Source organism: Eucyclogobius newberryi, unplaced genomic scaffold (genome assembly GCF_026437365.1).
Source record: "Eucyclogobius newberryi isolate DKJ021-1_F unplaced genomic scaffold, fEucNew1.0.hap1 SCAF_14, whole genome shotgun sequence".
NCBI lineage: Eukaryota > Metazoa > Chordata > Actinopteri > Gobiiformes > Gobiidae > Eucyclogobius > Eucyclogobius newberryi.
This window is the reverse complement of record NW_027315768.1, coordinates 4,459,367-4,485,733: the sequence shown is the minus strand read 5'-3', so window position 1 is coordinate 4,485,733 and position 26,367 is coordinate 4,459,367. Positions and strand designations below refer to the sequence as shown.

At 44.1% G+C, this 26,367-nt stretch overlaps 1 protein-coding gene across 10 annotated transcripts in view; it reads left to right on the top strand.

The window, feature by feature from the left end:
• The window catches only part of map4k4 (mitogen-activated protein kinase kinase kinase kinase 4), a 158,439-nt gene that overhangs the window by 63,270 nt on the left and 68,802 nt on the right, over nt 1–26,367 (top strand). For 9 of the 10 annotated variants that reach the window (XM_072444204.1, XM_072444201.1, XM_072444197.1 and 6 more), the window contains exons 5-14: nt 4,397–4,507; nt 5,226–5,316; nt 6,053–6,183; nt 6,888–6,942; nt 7,737–7,815; nt 8,052–8,227; nt 10,944–11,016; nt 13,758–13,968; nt 17,303–17,464; nt 18,684–18,770. In XM_072444204.1, coding sequence (XP_072300305.1) covers nt 4,397–4,507; nt 5,226–5,316; nt 6,053–6,183; nt 6,888–6,942; nt 7,737–7,815; nt 8,052–8,227; nt 10,944–11,016; nt 13,758–13,968; nt 17,303–17,464; nt 18,684–18,770 — 1,176 coding nt within the window. The remainder of the gene's footprint in view (nt 1–4,396; nt 4,508–5,225; nt 5,317–6,052; nt 6,184–6,887; nt 6,943–7,736; nt 7,816–8,051; nt 8,228–10,943; nt 11,017–13,757; nt 13,969–17,302; nt 17,465–18,683; nt 18,771–26,367) is intronic. The other variant, XM_072444196.1, reaches the window with a different exon arrangement.

Genomic DNA, 26,367 nt, shown 5'->3' with positions numbered 1-26,367 from the left:
GTTACTGTACTGATGTTACTGTAGTCATGTTACTGTAGTCATGTTACTGTAGTGATGTTACTGTAGTCATGTTACTGTAGTGATGTTACTCTAGTCATGTTACTGTAGTCATGTTACTGTAGTCATGTTACTGTAGTCATGTTACTGTAGACATGTTACTGTAGTGATGTTACTGTAGTCATGTTACTGTAGTCATGTTACTGTAGTGATGTTACTGTAGTGATGTTACTGTAGTCATGTTACTGTAGTCATGTTACTGTAGTCATGTTACTGTAGTCATGTTACTGTAGTGATGTTACTGTAGTCATGTTACTGTAGTCATGTTACTGTAGTGATGTTACTGTAGTCATGTTACTGTAGTGATGTTACTGTAGTGATGTTACTGTAGTCATGTTGCTGTAGTCATGTTACTGTAGTCATGTTACTGTAGTGATGTTGCTGTAGTGATGTTACTGTAGTCATGTTACTGTAGTGATGTTACTGTAGTGATGTTACTGTAGTCATGCTACTGTACTGATGTTACTGTAGTCATGTTACTGTAGTCATGTTACTGTAGACATGTTACTGTAGTCATGCTATTGTACTGATGTTACTGTAGTCATGTTACTGTAGTCATGTTACTGTAGACATGTTACTGTAGTGATGTTACTGTAGTGATGTTACTGTAGTCATGTTACTGTAGTGATGTTACTGTAGTCATGTTGCTGTAGTCATGTTGCTGTAGTCATGTTGCTGTAGTCATGTTACTGTAGTGATGTTACTGTAGTCATGTTGCTGTAGTCATGTTACTGTAGTGATGTTACTGTAGTCATGTTACTGTAGTGATGTTACTCTAGTCATGTTACTGTAGTCATGTTACTGTAGTCATGTTACTGTAGTCATGTTACTGTAGTCATGTTGCTGTAGTCATGTTGCTGTAGTCATGTTACTGTAGTGATGTTACTGTAGTCATGTTGCTGTAGTCATGTTGCTGTAGTCATGTTACTGTAGTGATGTTACTGTAGTGATGTTACTGTAGTGATGTTACTGTAGTCATGTTGCTGTAGTCATGTTACTGTAGTGATGTTACTGTAGTGATGTTACTGTAGTGATGTTGCTGTAGTGATGTTACTGTAGTCATGTTACTGTAGTCATGTTACTGTAGTCATGCTACTGTACTGATGTTACTGTAGTCATGTTACTGTAGTCATGTTACTGTAGACATGTTACTGTAGTCATGCTATTGTACTGATGTTACTGTAGTCATGTTACTGTAGTCATGTTACTGTAGACATGTTACTGTAGTGATGTTACTGTAGTGATGTTACTGTAGTCATGTTACTGTAGTGATGTTACTGTAGTCATGTTGCTGTAGTCATGTTGCTGTAGTCATGTTACTGTAGTGATGTTACTGTAGTCATGTTGCTGTAGTCATGTTACTGTAGTGATGTTACTGTAGTCATGTTACTGTAGTGATGTTACTCTAGTCATGTTACTGTAGTCATGTTACTGTAGTCATGTTACTGTAGTGATGTTACTGTAGTCATGTTACTGTAGTCATGTTGCTGTAGTCATGTTGCTGTAGTCATGTTACTGTAGTGATGTTACTGTAGTCATGTTGCTGTAGTCATGTTGCTGTAGTCATGTTACTGTAGTGATGTTACTGTAGTCATGTTGCTGTAGTCATGTTACTGTAGTGATGTTACTGTAGTGATGTTACTGTAGTGATGTTACTGTAGTCATGTTGCTGTAGTCATGTTACTGTAGTGATGTTACTGTAGTCATGTTACTGTAGTGATGTTACTGTAGTGATGTTACTGTAGTCATGTTACTGTAGTGATGTTACTGTAGTGATGTTACTGTAGTGATGTTACTGTAGTCATGTTACTGTAGTGATGTTACTGTAGTGATGTTACTGTAGTGATGTTACTGTAGTGATGTTACTGTAGACATGTTACTGTAGTCATGTTACTGTACTGATGTTACTGTACTGATGTTACTGTAGTCATGTTACTGTAGTGATGTTACTGTAGTCATGTTACTGTAGTCATGTTACTGTAGTGATGTTACTGTAGTGATGTTACTGTAGTCATGTTACTGTAGACATGTTACTGTAGTCATGTTACTGTACTGATGTTACTGTACTGATGTTACTGTAGTCATGTTACTGTAGTGATGTTACTGTAGTCATGTTACTGTAGTGATGTTACTGTAGTCATGTTACTGTAGACATGTTACTGTAGTCATGTTACTGTACTGATGTTACTGTACTGATGTTACTGTAGTCATGTTACTGTAGTGATGTTACTGTAGTCATGTTACTGTAGTGATGTTACTGTAGTGATGTTACTGTACTGATGTTACTGTAGTCATGTTACTGTAGTCATGTTACTGTAGTGATGTTACTGTAGTCATGTTACTGTAGTGATGTTACTCTAGTCATGTTACTGTAGTCATGTTACTGTAGTCATGTTACTGTAGTGATGTTACTGTAGTCATGTTACTGTAGTGATGTTACTGTAGTGATGTTACTGTAGTCATGTTACTGTAGTGATGTTACTGTAGTGATGTTACTGTAGTCATGTTACTGTAGTGATGTTACTGTAGTGATGTTACTGTAGTCATGTTACTGTAGTGATGTTACTGTAGTGATGTTACTGTAGTCATGTTACTGTAGTGATGTTACTGTAGTCATGTTACTGTAGTGATGTTACTGTAGTGATGTTACTGTAGTCATGTTACTGTAGTCATGTTACTGTAGTGATGTTACTGTAGTGATGTTACTGTAGTGATGTTACTGTAGTCATGTTACTGTAGACATGTTACTGTAGACATGTTACTGTAGTCATGTTACTGTAGTGATGTTACTGTAGTCATGTTACTGTAGTGATGTTACTGTAGTGATGTTACTGTAGTGATGTTACTGTAGTCATGTTACTGTAGTGATGTTACTGTAGTGATGTTACTGTAGTCATGTTACTGTAGTGATGTTACTGTAGTCATGTTACTGTAGTGATGTTACTGTAGTGATGCTACTGTAGTCATTGTTTCATACGAGCAGAGGATGAAGCTGTGCCTGTGTCCGTGTGCCTGTGTCCATGTTCAGGAGTCATGCTGGGAGAGTCAGGCTGGCTCTGGCACGTCAGGCTGAAGAAAAGCTGATTAGGTCCACTTGATCTGCATTTTCCTTGGCTCTGAGGAGTTCATCAGATAACGAAAAGGCCATTGCACTTATTCACAGATGAGGCCATTTGAAAAAGATTTTCCTAGATCCAAATTTTGTTGTGGATTTGAAAAGTTGCAAAAAGGTCCTTTGCTTGACTTTGCATGTTGCAATTTAGAGTAGATTGTGTGTGGTTTAGAAAAATGAATGTATTGGTGTACACTGGGGTTCATCTCCCTCCAGATGTCAATCCTACATTCTTTATTAATCCCCCTCCTGTGTCTGATGAATTATTTGATTAGTTTTTGATGTTCTATAATGCTTAAATGGATTCCTTGCAATGTATTTTTTTTTTATATATATATTTTTTGCTTGATTTGGTTGAATGTGTCATTAACATTACAGGATGTCACTTGTAATTTTTCTGATGCCATTGGATTGATTGTATTTAGTGTTCCCATATCAATATACAAAGCTCTCTGGTCGAACACGCCACTGAAGTCGCGGTCCTTCAGCTTCAATTGTTTAGCTCCAGAAGTATTACCTTCCCTTTCCCCCCATGTTTAGTCATCTCCTCGACACACGGGAGGCGACAATCGACAGCGACCAGTGACACTCATCGCAGCAGGTTTAAATCAAACACAAGGCAGCGATGCACTGTAGCGACCAGCGACCAGCCTCAGCTTCACAGGATGCGCTCTGCTCTAGGGCAGATTGTGAATCTTTCACTCATTTCATTGGCTGTGAACTTCGAGGGAAGGATGAGGCTGACCAGGCTAAAGAGGCGTCGCTTTCTTTCACAGGCAGATCCCAGTAATAGTTTAGTGAAATGCAAAATATGAAAATTGGACAAATGCAAGTATTCCTTCATGTTTCTGAATTTGCACAGTTCAGTAGAACATTTTCCAACTTTCAGGATTGCGTCGCGTGTGCACATCAACACACACAAGGTTTTAACAAGCACTGCTTTTGCTTGTTGCCGAGCTGAGGGAGACTGGAGTTTTGGTTCCATTGGAAGTGAAGGAGAAGGAACGACGTCGCTGAGCCCATTAATCTTACAGTCAGGAACACTAATGACTTTGTGGTTAACACAAGGTGACGAATAGCTCCATAAGATATTCATGACATGATACTGGCAGCTATTGCTTCAGATGTTGTTCATGCAGCTCCTCAGAATGGAACTGAACATGAGCATGCACTTCTGCTCCTGCACATCCTGCACCCGGCTCTAATGCCTGTATTTGTGTAATGCAGCTGGTGATGGAGTTCTGTGGCGCCGGCTCCATTACAGACCTGGTGAAGAACACTAAAGGAAACACTTTGAAGGAGGACTGGATCGCCTACATCTCCAGGGAGATCCTCAGGGTGAGTATAATATATGTATATATATATATATTATGCACATGTTTCTGACGTTGCATCGTTCAGATCTAGTTTACATCCTCTTTACTCGTTATTTAGCTTTAGACCTGGTTTAGTTTTGGTTGCACTGGAAAATCTAAATAGTTTTGTGATATTGCTGTGACATCACAACATTCTATAGGCCAATGGTATTTAATACAGATGAATATAGTTCAAATGCAGTGTTTTGTATACAGTACTCCAGGCCACATTCACAGTACTTCACTTTTTACACATTGTGTTATGATACAGCCTTATTCACAAGTTTATAAAATGAATGATTTGCCTCAAAATTCTACAAACAATATCCCATAAACTTGAAAGAAGGTTGTTAGAATTATTTGCAAATTCATTAAAAATAAAAAACAAAAAAGCACATGTATTCACAGTGTTTATCATGACACTCAAAATTGTAAGTGAGGTGAAATCTGGATCTCCAACACGTTTTTTTGTTAATTTAAATACATGGTCTGGTCAGAATACAAAGAGAAATGGGCCTAAATGTCCTGCCTAAAAGCACAAAGAAGCACTGACTCCCGATCAGTGCTTGTTTCCTTATCATTGCTGGTTTGTCTTTTCAATTACAACTCATTTTAAAACTTTGACTTATGCCTATAATTTGTGAACCGTGATTTTTCTCTCCATTCTCATAAGATGTGGTTGTCCTTCTTCTGCTCCTCAGGGCCTGGCTCACCTGCACGCTCACCACGTCATCCACAGAGACATTAAGGGCCAGAATGTGCTGCTGACTGAGAATGCAGAGGTCAAACTGGGTATGGGACAGAGCACAGTGGTGCTCTGGTGGTATTATGCTAAATATGAAGGCGTCTCTCATTTCTATGCTTTGTGTTTTGGCCCAATTTTGTTTTGGAGACCATGGCACGTCGAGACCGCAACAGATGAGAGAACTAGCGCCATGTCACGTTTGAGTTTTTGGAAATACTTCCAGTAATCACGTAGTTACGAGCCGTTAAAGACGCCGTAAACAACAGCACAAACCACAGCAGAAGGAGCAGTTTAGATCGCCACAGCAATATTTGACTTTGAATACAAGCAAAAAAGTTAACAATGAATGCTCTTTACCTTTGTTATTGTCAGGAGTGAACTGTCCCAGAGAGCAGAGGACAACACATGCAGAACCACTATCAGACCAGGACCAGGACCAGGACCAGGACCAGGACCAGGACCAGGACCAGGACCAGGACCAGGACCAGGACCAGGACCAGGACTGAACCAGATCTGACTCAGGCAGGACTCACCTCGGACTGAAATGAATCCTGAAACATAGTCACAGGAAGAGAAGATAGGCATTCATTTAGCTAGTGGTGGTAAGCTACTATTGTAGCCAGAGCTGCCCTGGGGCTGACTGATGTAAGTGTGGCTGTCATACTAGACAATGTGGGTGAATAAATATATATAGACATAAATAAGCAGTAGTTTGCTGGCTGTGAACATACAACTTCCTGCTTGTTTCCATACTTCTTAGTAAACTCTGTGCGTCCTTTGCAGTGGACTTTGGAGTGAGTGCCCAGCTGGACCGGACAGTGGGTCGGAGGAACACTTTCATCGGGACCCCGTACTGGATGGCCCCAGAGGTCATCGCCTGTGATGAGAACCCGGACGCCACCTATGACTACAGGGTGAGGCGGCCATATGCATATCCATAAGCAAAAGGATGCTCGATAGACACTTAGATCACAACTATAAAACATCAGCGAGACTGCTACAGGACAGATGACAATGCAATAGGCAAGCCTGGCAACTGCCTAGGGCCCCCCGAGCTGAAGGGCCCCCCCAAGGACGGCACAGTTGTTTAATGGTGACCGTCTCTATGATCGTTACAGTTTCAACAGTTTCATGTTGTAAGCACAGATTTGAGCCAGGATCCTCCACCCGTCCAAGTGACTCAACCACTTACAGGAAACAGCATTACTCTCACACCAGTGCAGTAGTGATTCTGATTCTGGTACTTTCAAGGTATGAACTAGGGATGCACCAGCTTCTTCCACTCTGATACCGACATCTATACATATTACACTTCAATAGCCGAACAATGTAAAATAAACTCATTAACTAAATTCTATAGGTTTTGAGCTTTAAAAGTTCAATATGTCAATATTTACTAGATTTAAGTTTAGTTGTTCTCAAAATGGCCAATTGGAGTATTATTTTGTATTAGTTTCTTTATTGAGACAGGGACACTGCACAATATACATTAACCTTAACAGGAGCGATGCATAAGTATCGGCCAATATCAATATCAATACTGGTATCGGTGCATCTCTAGTATAAAGCGTACTCCTCTGTGTGTGACGTGTGTTTGAGGCCTTGTCTGTCTCCTCAGAGTGACCTGTGGTCCTGTGGAATCACTGCTATTGAGATGGCCGAGGGCGCCCCACGTGAGTCACTCCATCACTACTATATATATATATATATATATATATATATATATATATATACTCTGTCCTGCACTTTTACTTAGACACAAAAATAATATACATAAAGGTTTATTATTTTGAAAAATGTCTCGATTTATAAAACAGTGTCCAGATGACCTTTTCTACTACTGCATTACAATAGTTAAATCTGAATTCATTGCTATCTCGATTACTCTGAGCTATATATATATATATATATATATATATATATATATATATATATATATTATATTATATATATATATATATTATATATATATATATATATATATATATATATTATATTATATATATGAGAATATAAATGCTGCTGCTCAAACCATTTCCATTAGATTTAGGGTGATTTTTTGGATGGAAGTCAAAAGATCTTGACTTATAAAACCATGTCAAGTCTGGCGTCTCATTTGTAGTGTACGTAAGGACAAAAATGTACATAACTTTCCATGTAAAGTTTGTGATATATAAAAAGATAACTAACATATGACCGCTTTTAAATATGAGCCAAAAGGTGATGTGAGAGTTTGTCACTTAAATCATCAAGTTTGAGGGAGTTTTCTTTAGTCTGTTACACTTTTAGTCAGAAATCAATGTAGAGTTCCATAAAGGAGTCATTTGATTACATTTGAAACCATTTTCTACTATTGCATTACTTTTTTTCAATCTGACTAAATATATTACTCTTATTTTTAAATCTATAAGTCGAGTGAATATTCTTCATACGAATGTATTTGCTCTTATTGTCTTTGTTCCTCCAGCGCTGTGTGACATGCACCCCATGAGAGCGCTCTTCCTCATCCCCAGGAACCCTCCTCCTCGCCTCAAGTCCAAGAAATGGTCAGTGTTTGTCAGGACTGGGAAATATTCAGTTCCTCACAATTTAATACACAATACATTGCTCAGAGTACATTCATGGGGAAATAGTATGTTTAAAACAATAATACATATTTTGTTTAGCCTCCTGAATACAATATAACAGAAGTATAATGCTGATATGTGTGTTACAGGATAAACAGACTTTCACACTGATCATACATTTAAACCGGCTGCACACTGGATTTGTCTCTTCGCAGGTCTAAAAAGTTCTTCAGCTTCATCGAGGGCTGTCTGGTGAAGAACTACACCCAGCGCCCTCCCACGGACCAGCTCCTCAAGCACCCGTTCATCCGGGACCAGCCCAATGAGAGGCAGGTCCGGATCCAGCTCAAGGACCACATCGACCGCACCAAGAAGAAGAGGGGCGAGAAGGGTACGTGATGGTCTTATAACACGGGTCATGTAACCGTCCCATGAAGAGGTGTGAGCGTTAATGTCTTATAACACGGGTCATGTAACTGTCCCATGAAGAGGTGTGAGCGTTAATGTCTTATAACACGGGTCATGTAACTGTCCCATGAAGAGATGTGAGCGTTAATGTCTTATAACACGGGTCATGTAACTGTCCCATGAAGAGATGTGAGCGTTAATGTCTTATAACACGGGTCATGTAACCGTCCCATGAAGAGGTGTGAGCGTTAATGTCTTATAACACGGGTCATGTAACTGTCCCATGAAGAGATGTGAGCGTTAATGTCTTATAACACGGGTCATGTAACTGTCCCATGAAGAGATGTGAGCGTTAATGTCTTATAACACGGGTCATGTAACCGTCCCATGAAGAGGTGTGAGCGTTAATGTCTTATAACACGGGTCATGTAACCGTCCCATGAAGAGGTGTGAGCGTTAATGTCTTATAACACGGGTCATGTAACCGTCCCATGAAGAGGTGTGAGCGTTAATGTCTTATAACACGGGTCATGTAACTGTCCCATGAAGAGATGTGAGCGTTAATGTCTTATAACACGGGTCATGTAACCGTCCCATGAAGAGGTGTGAGCGTTAATGTCTTATAACACGGGTCATGTAACCGTCCCATGAAGAGGTGATGAGACTCCAAACATGATGCAAACTGAAGCTTTTTCTACTAAAGTCTCGAAACAAAAAAGCGCAATTATCTCTGTCCTTTTTGTCTCGCTCCTTTAAATCAGTGGTGGTCCGTGGTTCTGGGGCTTGGGCCTCAGTGAGGTCATACACAGTCCCACCCCAATGAATCCACCTCTTATTACATCATATTACATCATTATGATGTCATGGCTCTAGACACTGTACATTTAGACAGAAACACAGTTTAAACAGGCGTTGCCTCACCTTCACTGTGCCGATGTCTGTGTGTTCTCCGCACGTTGTCCGCTCATTCTCCACATCGTTCTCCGTTCTTCATGCGGGCGTCCGCTCCGTGCATTTTCCAGCAAAAAGCGTTTTCAACGCGTTTTCAACGCGCCATGTCCAAACTTTGAAAGTGGGAACAAACCCGCCTGTAACAGGATTTGCAGCGTCGGCGTTGGACGACCTCTTCTTACAAGGTCTAACTTTTCTTGAAAAGTTCGTCTTGAGAAAGGCATTACAATTATATCCTCGACCAAATCGATATATTGTCCTCCTTCCGCTGTTGTGGGTTGAAAAAACATCTTAGTAGTACAGGATTAATGTGTCTGTCAAATCCAGTTTTTCTCCATCAGAGTTTCTGAGGTTCTGCATAGCCCCGCCCATAGGACCTGCTTCTCAATATTGGCGATCCAATCAGAAGACATGCACCTGCTGCACCTGCTGCACCTGTGTAACAGTAGCAGACGTACAAGAGCCAACTCTGAAGCTGATTGGTTGACACATCATTTTCATTTCCATTCACTTGAAGCTACAAACACCAGCTCTGTTGAGTCTGAAGGTCAGAGGTCAGATGAAGGCCTCGGCAGATTTTAGATCCCTGGCAACACATGAGGCTGAATATGATTGGATCAAAGATCTAACATAAGACCAGCCACCAAATCTGAACCTGGAGCAGCAGCAGTGCAACCAGGAGGAACGCCATGAAATGAAGAGTAAAACTCTTACTCTGGGGAATAATGTAATAAATATTTGTGGGAATATATATATATTTTTAAATCATATTCTGATTATGTTTAGGCCAGCAGAGAACGCCTTGCTGGCCCTGACGGCCCACCACTGCTTTAAATGAATCCACTATGAGCATTTAGAAGTTTATTTAACACAAATGAATACTGGAGATTTGTACTTGATTGACGGCTTTACAAGCACCTGCTCTGCATGTGACCTTTATCCATCCCACATACGCATGTCTGCACAGAATACTGTTGTGTGGACATGATCTGACATAAATGTTGATGGGACTGTCCCCTGTCCACTCAAAATAGGAGGAGACATCCATGGGTATTTGACATGCAGTAGCATGGTGTGACTTTTATCACTCTCTTACTGAGCTAAACTATCTCACCTGTTGTAGATAGTAAGATAATTTGAGGGTTTAATAGTCTCACGTCACTGACTATTACACACTAATATGCTATGTTATTCAAATACGGCCTGTATTTATAACATCCAATCATTAGAAACGTGAACAGAGTCTTAACTACAAACAGACTTGTCTCTAAAAGCCAGTTTTAAGTCACTTGTGGAAACTTGGTGCTGCTGTTGTTCTTTACATGTGTAGTTAGTGCAGAGGTACACAGGTTTATTCAGCGTGGTTTGGGAATATGCTCTGCTTAGGTTCTAACGGCTCATGTTGGAGAGTGGAGCCTCTGAACACTGAACAATGAGAGTGAAAGAGGCGAGAGAAGAAGAACCAAGCTCAGTGCTGCTAACAGCCTGTAGAGGCCGAAGTGAGGGCTTATCTGGATATATTTCAGAACAGGGTTAAATGTGGTCATTTTCGATTTTATTGGTCAATCACTGCTTGCCTTGATTGCCCAATACAGAAATATTACTGTAGTCAGTTACTTCTGCTTTACCACTAGAAAGTACTGGTTTCCTTCCAGAGTCTTTCTGTTCAGTTCATGCTCTTGATGTGTCTCTCACACTGTACATTTCAACAACAAAAAAGTGAAATGTATGTGTCCACATTTCTTCAGATGAGACGGAGTACGAGTACAGCGGCAGTGAGGAGGAGGAAGAGGAGTCGTCTGAACAGGAGGGAGAGCCCAGGTAATGCTTTACAGTCAAATTGAACTCATTTGAATAAAATAAAAATCCCAGGTCACGTCTTCCGAAGAGGACGCAGAGGCTGAGGACTCGTCCATCACTCTAGCTGAAGTCACGGAGGTTGTTGGCTAACTCCTCTGTAGCAGGGCTGGGGAGAGGCTGGGGAGAGGCTGGAGAGAGACAGGAGAGAGACAGGAGAGATACAGGAGAGAGGCTGGGGAGAGGCTGGAGAGAGACTGGAGAGAGGCTGGAGAGAGACAGGAGAGAGGCTGGGGAGAGGCTGGAGAGAGACTGGAGAGAGGCTGGAGAGAGACAGGAGAGATACAGGAGAGAGGCTGGAGAGAGACAGGAGAGAGACAGGAGAGATACAGGAGAGAGGCTGGGGAGAGGCTGGAGAGAGACTGGAGAGAGGCTGGAGAGAGACAGGAGAGAGGCTGGAGAGAGGCTGGAGAGAGACTGGAGAGAGACTGGAGAGAGACAGGAGAGAGGCTGGAGAGAGGCTGGAGAGAGACTGGAGAGAGACTGGAGAGAGACAGGAGAGAGGCTGGAGAGAGACAGGAGAGAGGCTGGAGAGAGACTGGAGAGAGGCTGGAGAGAGACAGGAGAGATACAGGAGAGAGGCTGGAGAGAGACAGGAGAGAGACAGGAGAGATACAGGAGAGAGGCTGGGGAGAGGCTGGAGAGAGACTGGAGAGAGGCTGGAGAGAGACAGGAGAGAGGCTGGAGAGAGGCTGGAGAGAGACTGGAGAGAGACTGGAGAGAGACAGGAGAGAGGCTGGAGAGAGGCTGGAGAGAGGCTGGAGAGAGGCTGGAGAGAGGCTGGAGAGAGACAGGAGAGAGGCTGGAGAGAGACTGGAGAGAGACAGGAGAGAGACAGGAGAGAGACAGGAGAGAGACAGGAGAGATACAGGAGAGAGGCTGGGGAGAGGCTGGAGAGAGACTGGAGAGAGGCTGGAGAGAGACAGGAGAGAGGCTGGAGAGAGGCTGGAGAGAAGCTGGAGAGAGACTGGAGAGAGGCTGGAGAGAGACTGGAGAGAGGCTGGGGAGAGGCTGGAGAGAGACTGGAGAGAGGCTGGAGAGAGACTGGAGAGAGACAGGAGAGAGGCTGGAGAGAGACAGGAGAGAGACAGGAGAGAGGCTGGAGAGAGGCTGGAGAGAGGCTGGAGAGAGGCTGGAGAGAGACAGGAGAGAGGCTGGAGAGAGGCTGGAGAGAGACTGGAGAGAGACAGGAGAGAGGCTGGAGAGAGGCTGGAGAGAGGCTGGAGAGAGACAGGAGAGAGGCTGGAGAGAGGCTGGAGAGAGACTGGAGAGAGACAGGAGAGAGGCTGGAGAGAGACAGGAGAGAGACAGGAGAGAGGCTGGAGAGAGGCTGGAGAGAGGCTGGAGAGAGACTGGAGAGAGACTGGAGAGAGACTGGAGAGAGGCTGGAGAGAGGCTGGAGAGAGGCTGGAGAGAGGCTGGAGAGAGACAGGAGAGAGGCTGGAGAGAGGCTGGAGAGAGACTGGAGAGAGACAGGAGAGAGGCTGGAGAGAGGCTGGAGAGAGGCTGGAGAGAGACAGGAGAGAGGCTGGAGAGAGACAGGAGAGAGACAGGAGAGAGGCTGGAGAGAGGCTGGAGAGAGACTGGAGAGAGGCTGGAGAGAGACTGGAGAGAGGCTGGGGAGAGACTGGAGAGAGACAGGAGAGATACAGGAGAGAGGCTGGAGAGAGGCTGGAGAGAGGCTGGAGAGAGGCTGGAGAGAGACTGGAGAGAGGCTGGAGAGAGGCTGGAGAGAGACAGGAGAGAGGCTGGAGAGAGGCTGGAGAGAGGCTGGAGAGAGACTGGAGAGAGGCTGGAGAGAGACTGGAGAGAGGCTGGAGAGAGGCTGGAGAGAGACTGGAGAGAGGCTGGAGAGAGGCTGGAGAGAGGCTGGAGAGAGGCTGGAGAGAGACTGGAGAGAGGCTGGAGAGAGGCTGGAGAGAGGCTGGAGAGAGGCTGGAGAGAGACTGGAGAGAGGCTGGAGAGAGGCTGGAGAGAGGCTGGAGAGAGGCTGGAGAGAGACTGGAGAGAGGCTGGAGAGAGGCTGGAGAGAGGCTGGAGAGAGGCTGGAGAGAGGCTGGAGAGAGACAGGAGAGAGGCTGGAGAGAGGCTGGAGAGAGGCTGGAGAGAGACTGGAGAGAGGCTGGAGAGAGGCTGGAGAGAGGCTGGAGAGAGACTGGAGAGAGGCTGGAGAGAGGCTGGAGAGAGGCTGGAGAGAGACTGGAGAGAGGCTGGAGAGAGACTGGAGAGAGGCTGGAGAGAGGCTGGAGAGAGGCTGGAGAGAGACTGGAGAGAGGCTGGAGAGAGGCTGGAGAGAGGCTGGAGAGAGGCTGGAGAGAGGCTGGGGAGAAGAGCCAGCTGAGGTGTCGCCCCGGAAAGAGGCCCCGTGGAAGACCCAGGACACGCTGGAGGGACTATGTCTCTCGGCTGGCCTGGGAACTCCTCAGGATCCCCCCGGAGGAGCTAGAGGGAGTGTCTTGGGTGAGGGAAATCTGGGAATCCCTGCTTAGACTGCTGCCCCTTCGACCCGGCCCCGGATAAAGCGGAAAAAGATGGATAGATGGAAAAATCATCTCACACTTTTCTTAGACTATTGATTTCTGTATATGTATCTGCCGAGAGTTCAGACTTCCCAGTGAAGTGAAGTGGGAGGGGAAAAGTTTTGAGTCCATTAAATATAAAACAAATATTTGACAATATCACCTTAACCCTTGACCCTTGTACAGTTCCATAGTGAATGTTCCTGGGGAGTCCACTCTTCGACGAGACTTCATCCGTCTGCAGCAGGAGAACAAGGAGCGGTCGGAGGCGCTGAGGAGGCAGCAGCTCCTCCAGGAGCAGCAGCTTCGCGAGCAGGAGGAGTACAAGCGACAGCTACTGGCCGAGAGGCAAAAGAGGATCGAGCAGCAGAAGGAGCAGAGGAGGAGGCTAGAGGAGGTACATGTCCCACACGCTTCACGCACTCTACAGCACCACATACGTGTCTTTAGTCATGAAACAAATGACTACTAAATGTATTGTGCCGACCCGAGCCCAACACAAGCCCGACCCGAGCCCGACCCGAGCCCGACCCAAGCCCAACACAAGCCCGACCCGAGCCCGACCCGAGCCCGACCCGAGCCCGACCCAAGCCCAGCCCGAGCCCGACCCAAGCCCAGCCCGAGCCCGACCCGAGCCCGACCCAAGCCCAGCCCGAGCCCGACCCAAGCCCAACCTGGCCCGTGTAAAGAAGTTAGGCCCAACTCGGGCCGAACGCCTCGAGACCCATCAGTCTTCAGCTCTACTGTGGATGCACGTGTTCAGTATCGAAGGGGGAAAGCGGCTTTATGGAGTTACAAAGAACAATGGAGAAGAGAGAGCAGAGGGTGGAGGATAAGCAGGGGAAAAGAGTGGAGGAAAAGGAGAGCAGAAGAGAAATGGAGGACTGGAGGAGAGGAGACACCTGCAGCTGTATCTGACCTCTGCAGCAGGCGAGCAGCGCAGTCATGCATTCATGACTGCTGACAACAACCGTACACTGCACCACACAGACACACGATGAATTCAGTTTTTGTCCAAATCGGCCCAAAAATCGCAGTGTAAGCCCAACCTTAAGATGCCCGGAAGTGGCCAAGACTCAGGCTTCCATTCTCTCAAACTGCCTTTAGCTCTGAGGGAGAATTGTTGTCAAAGGACATTATTATATTGGACATTTTTAAGTGTGTCAGACCAAATGATCACAATTGGAGCTAGAAAACGTAAGATCATACATGTCCAACAGGCGCTGCTTTGCTGCAGCTGGTCACGGCGAGCCAGAGCGCCCGGTTCATCTGAAACACGCTCTGTCAAAGCACAAACAAGTGAGAACAGTAAATAACAGCTTCATTGATGATTTGGTGTCATTTTTACATGCGTAAGGACCGTGTGCTCGACAACATGACATGTGGTGGAACCCGAGGACAGCGTGTTTGTCATATTTGGATTGAAAAGCCTGCGCGAGTGCACAGCAGGTCAGACCGCTGTGCGGAATGTGCAGGTCGTCCCATGGGTCGGTCTCATCTCGGGACATCTGCATGTTTGCTTTAGGTGTCTAAACAAATATCTCTGTGTATATTTGTCAGATTGTAATAAAACACATCATTTTACAGCTTAACATGCAGAGAACTTGACTATGGAGGCGAAGGAAAGATGAAAATACAAAATGTGTTTTTCTGTTGGATTTGCTTGTTTAGTCTTGGTTTAAACCTGGTCTTGGGTTAGGTCTCAGTTTTCTGGTAAAGACTGGGTTTGCATTGCCTGGGTTTTAGTGCTTTTGTCTTGTTTTTATTAATGTAATAAATCTGCCCCCCTGGAAAATATAATTGAAGACCCCTGATCTATTCAGTCTTTGTTGGCATTGCTCTGGACAGCTGCAAGTTCCCCTGCGACCGGAGACAGCCGTCACCCTTTACCCACAAATCACACTGAGATAAAAACACTATAAAATATTATACTCCTTCTCATCCAGGCTCATGACAACGATCCTGTGTCCTGTTTATTATGATGTATACAAAAGATTATATCAAACGATGATGATTATTATGATGTATTTTTTCTTTTATGCAATGTTTTGGTATTAAACACATCCCACAAATTATGGTTCCCTCAGAGATGTTCGCAACAGAATCAAAAGTGATATGGCTCATTGGTGCTTTGCGCATTCACCTTAACCAGTTCAAATCTGTCATCCTCATCTTTATGTTCAAAAGTCAGTCAGGGAGGTGACCAGGATGGAGAGAGGAGAATCTTCCGGCAGAACAACCATCTCTGCAGTAAAAGGCACATGACAGAGTTTGCAAAACGGCACCTGAAGATTGAACTCTTTGGCTTGAATAGCAAACGTCATGTCTGGAGGAAACCAGCCCCTGCTCATCACCTGCTCATCACCTGCTCATCACCTGCTCATCACCTGCTCATCACCTGCCCAGTACCACCCCCACACTGAAGCTGTGGGGGTGATTTTCAGCTGCAGGAACTGGGAGTCTAGTCAGGATCAACAGAAAGATGAATGCTGCAGTTACAGGGACGTCCTTAATGTAAACCTGCTCCAGAGGCTCTGGACCTCAGACTGGGGCCAAGAGTGGCTCCCAGTACAACTCTGTGAATGTTCTTGAGTGGCCCAGCCAGAGCCCAGACTTGAACCAAATTGAACATCTCTGGAGAGATCTGGAAATGGATGTGAACCGACGCTCACCAACCAACCTGATGAAGCGAGTGTTGGAAGAATGTGTGAGGAAGAATGAGGTGTGCCAAGCTGATAGCATTCTACTCAAAGTGCCAAAGGTGCTTCAACAAAGTATTGACTTAAATTCTGCTTGTTCTTGACAAATGCTGTCGTGTAGAATGTGAGTGAAACACACACTCCTTGTAGTGGAGGTCTCCCTTGAGCCTCACAGTCGGCAGAACTCGCTTCTTAATGAAGTTAGAGATGTTAATCGCTAACTGAGGAGCGGGACCACGCCTCAACCTCTACTCCACTAGTAAACACGCCCCACTCTCTAACCACACCTCTAACTACCCAGAAGCCCTATTTATAAGGCCTATTCACAGCATATCTTGTCGTCTCAGCTCTCTCGACCCCGCCCTCCCACCCCATGTCTCTATCATCTTCACCGTAACACATCACCATCTATGGAGGGGGCTGGGCTGATTACCCGGGACAGAGCCCCCATCCTGAGTCTCTACCAGCCAACTCTCGTGCTCGATCTTCGCTGCATCGTCGCTACATCGTAGCTCGATCGTGGCTCGATCGTCGATCTCCATCGCCGTTATTATCAACAAATATTCTTTCATCCTCCATTGTGGCGTGGTCCCTGCTAGTGAATCAGGATTATTTAGCCACATTCTCAGTCGAACTCTTCTTTTGCCGAGCTGGTGTGCTCTCGCCAGAGTGAAGCGTGAGACTGGAAATGTCATTGTAAACCAACCATGAGATGTTTAGCCACAATGATGAGATCACATAAACCACGACAAGAGAAGTTCTTTTCACACAGTTTTGTCTTTAGTGATTGTTCTCGCTCTTCGCCTGACACCCATGGGAGACAGCTTACCACACCCCTGTCTCGCTTAACCCCCCTTTTTCCCTTGGGGCCTGTGCTGCATGACAGAGCCTTCAAGACAAAAACAGTCTGAACTCATTTATATTTACAACTATATTTCTGTTAAACCTGGACCTGCACGTCCATGTGAAGGAAGGAAAAGTGTTAGTTTTGTGAAATCCTTTCTCATGAATCGTTTTGTTTGGTCTCCACAGCAACAGCGGCGTGAGCGCGAGGTCCGGAGGCAGCAGGAGCGTGAGCAGCGGCGCCGGGAGCAGGAGGAAAAACGCCGCATGGAAGACATAGAACGGCGACGCAAAGAAGATGAGGAGAGGAAGAGAGTGGAGGACGAGAAGAGGAGGGCCGACCGGGAGCAGGTAAGAGAGAGAGAGAGCGGATAAAAGGCTCTTTACATCTAGGTGTTATTTTGGCCCTGCAGAACTACTACAACAGAAGTTTTACCATTGTTAGTATTTTTTGTCAGACCATATTGTATTGTGGAGAGAGAGGTGTCTCAACATGAAGGAGGCCTCAGTGTGAAAAGTTTGCTAAACCAACAAGAACTATGTTGTATTTAATTATAAGAACACGTATAAAGAAAAAAATACTTTTTTGAGTTCAAACATAACATTGTTCCTTAGTGGAAAAAATAGCCTAAGTTATATTTAGCTTCATTCACCCTGTTTAGTCATTCTCTCCCTTTGCGCCTCCCAGATCTCCATCCATCCATTTTGTACCGCTTGTTCCCTTCGGGGTCGCGGGTGACTGGAGCTCTCTCTCCCAGATCTCCTGTTTCCTTTTTAAGTCCACAAATCATCGCCAGACTCGTTCTGAGCTTTTCTGATGTCACAGTGTTGTGTGCTCACATTAGCTTTGTTTAATATCCTCTGCAGCCAGTAGATGGAGCGCTAACTTCATTTCTGACAGGGAACGCCTAACTGATTTGAATGTATGCTTTTTAAAATCGATTTGATTGGTACAGTCCACGTTTCAGAGGTTTGTGAATGCTGCTGTTTGTACTAATGCAGTTCAATGAATCACGTTTAGTTTGAATCATTTGCTGAATTGGCCACAAACAAATGAGCACATGCTTAAAGTTTTTACAGTGTTGTTAAGTCACAGATTTATTCAAAATATCCTCAGTTTAACTTTTAGGACATTCCTTTCCATTGTATCCTATTAGCTCTCGATGCTAAGTTGCTAAAGCAGAAGTGCAGAAGGGGTTTGCACTTGCCTGAAGTCCACGTCGCTCCACACAAGTCTGTGGTGCTGCGGCTCAGAACATTCTAATAATTGTGGACGCCCTGCGCACTTGAGCGGCTCGTTGTGAACGTGCATTTGAAGTTTGCAAGTGGCAGGTGCGGGTTTTGGACCAGGGCCTCAAGGCGTGTGAATTGTCCCTGTCTTTTCAACAACACGTCGCATATTGATGACAGTTATATCTTTCAAAATGTCTTCACACACTCCAACCTCACGGATGTAACATTATGATGAGTATTTACCACAGGTTCTATTCCATCAGGTAAGTCATAATGAGACAAACAGGAGAACTTGTCACATAGACTTTAATAGTTGGATCTGATGTGTGGTTGACAGGAGTACATCCGGAGGCAGCTGGAGGAGGAGCAGAGGCACCTGGAGCTCTTACAACAGCAGCTCCTCCATGAGCAGGCCATGTTATTGGTGAGCCCAGAACATTCCATCCAAGATATTATCTTCTAAATGTCCAAAGAATATACCATCAAAATAGGTGCTCAGTTGGAAAAAAGTGGTGCTTCGTTGCTCAAGAAAACCGCTCTGTTTATTTGGGTAATAAATTGTAGCAAAATATATGTAGAATATTCCAAATGACGAGGGGTACACGACTCCCCCCTCGGCTGATGGTTTCCCCCCCTCGGCTGATGGTTTCCCCCCCTCGGCTGTGTCCCCCCTCGGCTGATGGTGTCCCCCCTCGGCTGTGTCCCCCCTCGGCTGTGTCCCCCCTCGGCTGATGGTGTCCCCCCTCGGCTGTGTCCCCCCTCGGCTGATGGTGTCCCCCCTCGGCTGATGGTGTCCCCCCCTCGGCTGATGGTGTCCCCCCCTCGGCTGATGGTGTCCCCCCTCGGCTGTGTCCCCCCTCGGCTGATGGTGTCCCCCCTCGGCTGTGTCCCCCCTCGGCTGATGGTGTCCCCCCTCGGCTGATGGTGTCCCCCCTCGGCTGATGGTGTCCCCCCTCGGCTGATGGTGTCCCCCCTCGGCTGATGGTGCCCCCCCTCGGCTGATGGTGCCCCCCCTCGGCTGATGGTGTCCCCCCTCGGCTGATGGTGTCCCCCCTCGGCTGATGGTGTCCCCCCCTCGGCTGATGGTGTCCCCCCTCGGCTGATGGTTTCCCCCCCTCGGCTGTGTCCCCCCTCGGCTGATGGTGTCCCCCCTCGGCTGTGTCCCCCCTCGGCTGTGTCCCCCCTCGGCTGATGGTGTCCCCCCTCGGCTGTGTCCCCCCTCGGCTGTGTCCCCCCTCGGCTGATGGTGTCCCCCCTCGGCTGTGTCCCCCCTCGGCTGATGGTGTCCCCCCTCGGCTGATGGTGTCCCCCCCTCGGCTGATGGTGTCCCCCCCTCGGCTGATGGTGTCCCCCCTCGGCTGTGTCCCCCCTCGGCTGATGGTGTCCCCCCTCGGCTGTGTCCCCCCTCGGCTGATGGTGTCCCCCCTCGGCTGTGTCCCCCCTCGGCTGATGGTGTCCCCCCTCGGCTGATGGTGCCCCCCCTCGGCTGATGGTGCCCCCCCTCGGCTGATGGTGTCCCCCCTCGGCTGATGGTGCCCCCCCTCGGCTGATGGTGCTCCCCCTCGGCTGATGGTGTCCCCCCTCGGCTGATGGTGCCCCCCCTCCAGCTGCTGCGCCGGTGCTTCAGCTGAACTGTCCACTATATTCTCACGGCTCTGCTTTTGAAACTGCTTGAACACCTGACGGGGATGATACAGGAGTTTTAGCTGTTTATCACCAGCAGAATAAGAGCGAGCGCGTGAGGCGTAAAGAGAGGAGAGGCGCCGGGTTAGAGCACGTTGGCGGTCAGTTTTCCTCAAAGTGACGATGCTCTGTCGGGTTTATTCCAATCTGCCCTGTCTCTCTGTCTCTCTGTCTCTCTCTCGCTCACTCTCCTGTGCTGCACAGGAGCAGGCACAGGTCTATCAGCTCACATAGAGAAGTCAAGGACAGATGTGTTCTCTGTAAGTTAAGCTTCAAAATGCTGCTATTTTATTACAATCCAACTCTTATTCACTGAGAAATGAGTCTAATGAGGAACTGAATTTGTGGAAATGCAAAGTTACACGTGCTTCGCGGACATGTGATACTGCAGGCAGTATTTTATAACCCTGACCCGCAATTAAATGAACATTTCTAGACCTGACGGGTCAAAAGACAATGCGCATTACGAGTGCTCTCTGCCTCCTCTGTCCATGGACCAGTGAGCACAGCAATTTGTGTGCACAGGGAAATGGACCCTGAACCTAACTCATACTGTGGATGTGTTCGGGAATAAAAGACCTACAAGCGCCTGTTGCAACAGCCACATGAACATTACAAGCTTATTAGTGGCCAAGCGTTCATAACTCTTGACTAAAGTTACTCATTTTAATCCTAGGCGGTAGGGTTATGATAAAAAAAAAAAAAAAAGTTTTTATTATTTAAACTATACTAAGAACTATTTATAATATCATATTATTATAATTGTTTTTCATCATTATTATTATTATTATTAGCAATAATAATAATACTAGGCTTACCACTATTAATAATCATTCATAAATCACCATCCCTGAAACTGAGTGTTTATTGGCATTCACCATTCCCCCTACAACCACCTGAGTGTCGCCCCTGTCCAAGGCCCTAAACACACTATTACATGTGTATAAGCCTAAACACACTATTACATGGTGTATAAGTCTAAACACACTATTACATGGTGTATAAGTCTAAACACACTATTACATGTGTATAAGCCTAAACACACTATTACATGGTGTATAAGTCTAAACACACTATTACATGGTGTATAAGTCTAAACACACTATTACATGTGTATAAGTCTAAACATACTATTACATGTGTATAAGTCTAAACATACTATTACATGTGTATAAGCCTAAACACACTATTACATGGTGTATAAGTCTAAACACACTATTACAAGGTGTATAAGTCTAAACACACTATTACATGTGTATAAGTCTAAACACACTATTACATGTGTATAAGTCTAAACACACTATTACATGGTGTATAAGTCTAAACACACTATTACATGTGTATAAGTCTAAACACACTATTACACGGTGTATAAGTCTAAACACACTATTACATGGTGTATAAGTCTAAACACACTATTACATGGTGTATAAGTCTAAACATACTATTACATGGTGTATAAGTCTAAACACACTATTACATGGTGTATAAGTCTAAACACACTATAACATGGTGTATAAGTCTAAACACAATATTACATGGTGTATAAGTCTAAACACACTATTACATGGTGTATAAGTCTAAACATACTATTACATGGTGTATAAGTCTAAACACACTATTACATGTGTATAAGTCTAAACACACTATTACATGGTGTATAAGCCTAAACACACTATTACATGGTGTATAAGTCTAAACACACTATTACATGGTGTATAAGTCTAAACACACTATTACGTGGTGTATAAGTCTAAACATACTATTACATGGTGTATAAGTCTAAACACACTATTACATGGTGTATAAGTCTAAACACACTATAACATGGTGTATAAGTCTAAACACACTATTACATGTGTATAAGCCTAAACACACTATTACATGGTGTATAAGTCTAAACACACTATTACATGTGTATAAGTCTAAACATACTATTACATGTGTATAAGTCTAAACACACTATTACACGGTGTATAAGTCTAAACACACTATTACATGTGTATAAGTCTAAACACACTATTACATGTGTATAAGTCTAAACACACTATTACATGGTGTATAAGTCTAAACACACTATTACATGGTGTATAAGTCTAAACACACTATTACATGTGTATAAGTCTAAACACACTATTACATGGTGTATAAGTCTAAACACACTATTACATGTGTATAAGTCTAAACACACTATTACATGTGTATAAGTCTAAACACTATTACATGTGTATAAGTCTAAACACACTATTACATGGTGTATAAGTCTAAACACACTATTACATGGTGTATAAGTCTAAACACACTATTACATGGTGTATAAGTCTAAACACACTATTACATGGTGTATAAGTCTAAACACACTATTACATGGTGTATAAGTCTAAACACACTATTACATGGTGTATAAGTCTAAACACAATATTACATGGTGTATAAGTCTAAACACACTATTACATGGTGTATAAGTCTAAACATACTATTACATGGTGTATAAGTCTAAACACACTATTACATGGTGTATAAGTCTAAACACACTATTACATGGTGTATAAGTCTAAACACACTATTACATGTGTATAAGTCTAAACACACTATTACATGGTGTATAAGTCTAAACACACTATTACATGTGTATAAGCCTAAACACACTATTACATGGTGTATAAGTCTAAACACACTATTACATGGTGTATAAGTCTAAACACACTATTACACGGTGTATAAGTCTAAACACACTATTACATGGTGTATAAGTCTAAACACACTATTACATGGTGTATAAGTCTAAACACACTATTACATGGTGTATAAGCCTAAACACACTATTACACGGTGTATAAGTCTAAACACACTATTACATGGTGTATAAGTCTAAACACACTATTACATGGTGTATAAGTCTAAACACACTATTACATGGTGTATAAGCCTAAACACACTATTACATGGTGTATAAGTCTAAACACACTATTACATGGTGTATAAGTCTAAACATACTATTACATGGTGTATAAGTCTAAACACACTATTACATGGTGTATAAGTCTAAACACACTATTACATGGTGTATAAGTCTAAACACACTATTACATGGTGTATAAGTCTAAACACACTATTACATGGTGTATAAGTCTAAACACAATATTACATGGTGTATAAGTCTAAACACACTATTACATGGTGTATAAGTCTAAACATACTATTACATGGTGTATAAGTCTAAACACACTATTACATGGTGTATAAGTCTAAACACACTATTACATGGTGTATAAGTCTAAACACACTATTACATGTGTATAAGTCTAAACACACTATTACATGGTGTATAAGTCTAAACACACTATTACATGTGTATAAGCCTAAACACACTATTACATGGTGTATAAGTCTAAACACACTATTACATGGTGTATAAGTCTAAACACACTATTACACGGTGTATAAGTCTAAACACACTATTACATGGTGTATAAGTCTAAACACACTATTACATGGTGTATAAGTCTAAACACACTATTACATGGTGTATAAGCCTAAACACACTATTACACGGTGTATAAGTCTAAACACACTATTACATGGTGTATAAGTCTAAACACACTATTACATGGTGTATAAGTCTAAACACACTATTACATGGTGTATAAGCCTAAACACACTATTACATGGTGTATAAGTCTAAACACACTATTACATGGTGTATAAGCCTAAACACACTATTACATGGTGTATAAGTCTAAACACACTATTACACGGTGTATAAGTCTAAACACACTATTACATGGTGTATAAGTCTAAACATACTATTACATGGTGTATAAGTCTAAACATACTATTACATGGTGTATAAGTCTAAACACACTATTACATGGTTATAGACCTATCCGTCATCAAGGCATTTTAATATTGGCTTCCCAAAACTTAATGGAATCACGGAAATTATAACATAATAACAAAGACATAGTAATTTAAATGTATCATATACACAATTGTATTCACAATTTTGGTATGCAATGAAAATGTGTACAGTTTTAGCTAATGGGTGAAAGCAGAATTATAATGATGACATTTTTTAGACACGTCAACTCTTCTTGTCCTTTTCATCCATTGGACACAGACTCAGAGTCAGGACCATCAGGGTTATTTGGACCTTCAGTTGCAGGAGCATCAGGTTCTCCAGCATCTTTGTTCACAGGGAATTCCTTGTCTTTATTCTCCCTAAAGTGGAGAACCTCCTCTCACAATCTGAACCTGTGAAACGACCACATTGAGAGAGTCTCAAGAGGATGCTCTAGTGAGAAACTAATGTTTCTTGTCAAAACAATATTACCAGCATTAGACAGAGGAATAAGGAATGGTGCAAAGGCAGAACAGGTGAAGACAGTGGCTTTGGTGTATTTACTTTACAAAGTCCAAAAACGGAGGCGATCGGCTCCGGGGCCTGTCTGGGTCCCTGCGTCCAAAGCGTCCGACCCTCGAACGCCCCCGACACGCTTTGGTCCTTATCTACAGCGGCAACACAAACTTTTGTGGACATTTACATCTTAGCTTCCTCGTCCACAAGCCCTCTACACTGGATAAGCCCTCAAAGCTTTCAAGAGCATGGACTTTGTATGCGGATGAGTGACCGGATTAAGGCCGGATTAGGCCTGTTAAAACTGTCTGCGAGTAGCCTAAGGTTTATTAGCATAGCCACCCAATAACATGTAAACTAGCATTAGCTAACTGCTAACTACTTAAGAAAAGATAAGATAAGATAATCCTTTATTGTCCCACATGGGGAAATTACTTGAAACAAACAGCTCAGCGCTCAGTGATTTATGTAAGTCCACTTACATCCCTCCTGATCACTGTAATACATTTCTGTACAAACAGGGTCTTTGGGGATGTTACACAAGACAAGATAAGATAAGCCTTTATTTGTCCACACAATGGGGACATTTGGGTGATGTTACACAAAATCCTTTGCTTTGAGAATTTTTGGTGGCACAGGCCACAGTGAGCATGCGGCTTTCGTCCTGAAGATGGCAGTAGCAACGAGTGCGTCACGTCACTTCGGAGTAAATGACATTTCAGGACTTTTCACCATTCAAAAGATATATTTTGTTTTAAATTGTTAATTGCTATGGCAACAATCCTGATTTGTCATGGTTCTGAAACCCATAAATAGCTGATTGTGGAACCTTTTATCTCAGTACATTGTCTATAGTTTTGGTTAAATGACTTACGTCTCGACCGGGAATAGGTGGCTTGCCCTCTCCAGGTGAGTGGGAACTCTTTGCCACAAGTGGAGGAGTTCAAATATCTCACGGTCGTGTTGAAAAGTGAGGGAAAGATGGAGCGTGAGATTGACAGGCGGAATGGTGCAGCATCTACAGTGATGTGGTCGCTGTATCGGATCATTGTGGGGAAGAAGGAGCTGAGTGAAAAAGCAAATCTTTCAATTTACCGCTCAACCTACGTTACTACTCTCACCAATGGTCTTAAGCTGATGTTAATTCCCAAAAATGTTAGTGAATGTTAGTGAATGGGTGGGAGGCAGGTCTTAAAACAGAGTTAAGCAGTGCTAATGGCTGACAGTGTTGCGTGTCTTGGACACTCAGGTAAAGAGAGGGGTAGAGCTGTCAACCAATCATCACCTGGTTTTGAGTTTGATTCATGGCAGAGGTGAAAGACGGACAGACTCGGCAGGCTCAAACGCATCTTGAAGCCCTCTGTTTGCAGGGTCTTCAACTCACACCTCCTGAAGAACTTCTCAGCCTCGATTGCTCCTAGTTTGTCTCTGGTGCTTGTTGCAGCGGCAATCCCCAAACCCCAGTGGTGGACGCCAGAAATAAGGGATGCCATCAGGCTGAAGAAGGAGTCCTATTAGGCTTCTTTGGCTTGTTGGACTCCGGAGGCAGTTGACAGTTATCGGCAGGCCAAACGGTACCACTGGTGCTGTAGCAAAAGGCCAAAACTCGAGACAGTGAGGAGTTCAGGACGGCCATGGAGGAGGAATATTGGTCAGTCTAAAAGAAACTCTGGCAAACCGCCCAACGCCTTAGGAGGGGGCAGCAGTTCTTCACCAACACCATTTACTGTGCGGGTGGGGACCTGTTGACTGAGGATGTCGCCGGATGGTGGAAGGAGGAGGTTCTCAATACCACCATTGCATCTACCGCAGAGGAGGCAGAGGTGGTTTGGGCATCTGTTCCGGATGCAACAACGCCACTGGGGTTTAACCCGGAATTTTTTTTTTGAATTAGAATTATGGATTTAATATTATTCTTAATATTGTTCTCAGTCCAGTTCAGAGGCAAATTCAACAGTTCCAAAGGTGGACACAAGGACCC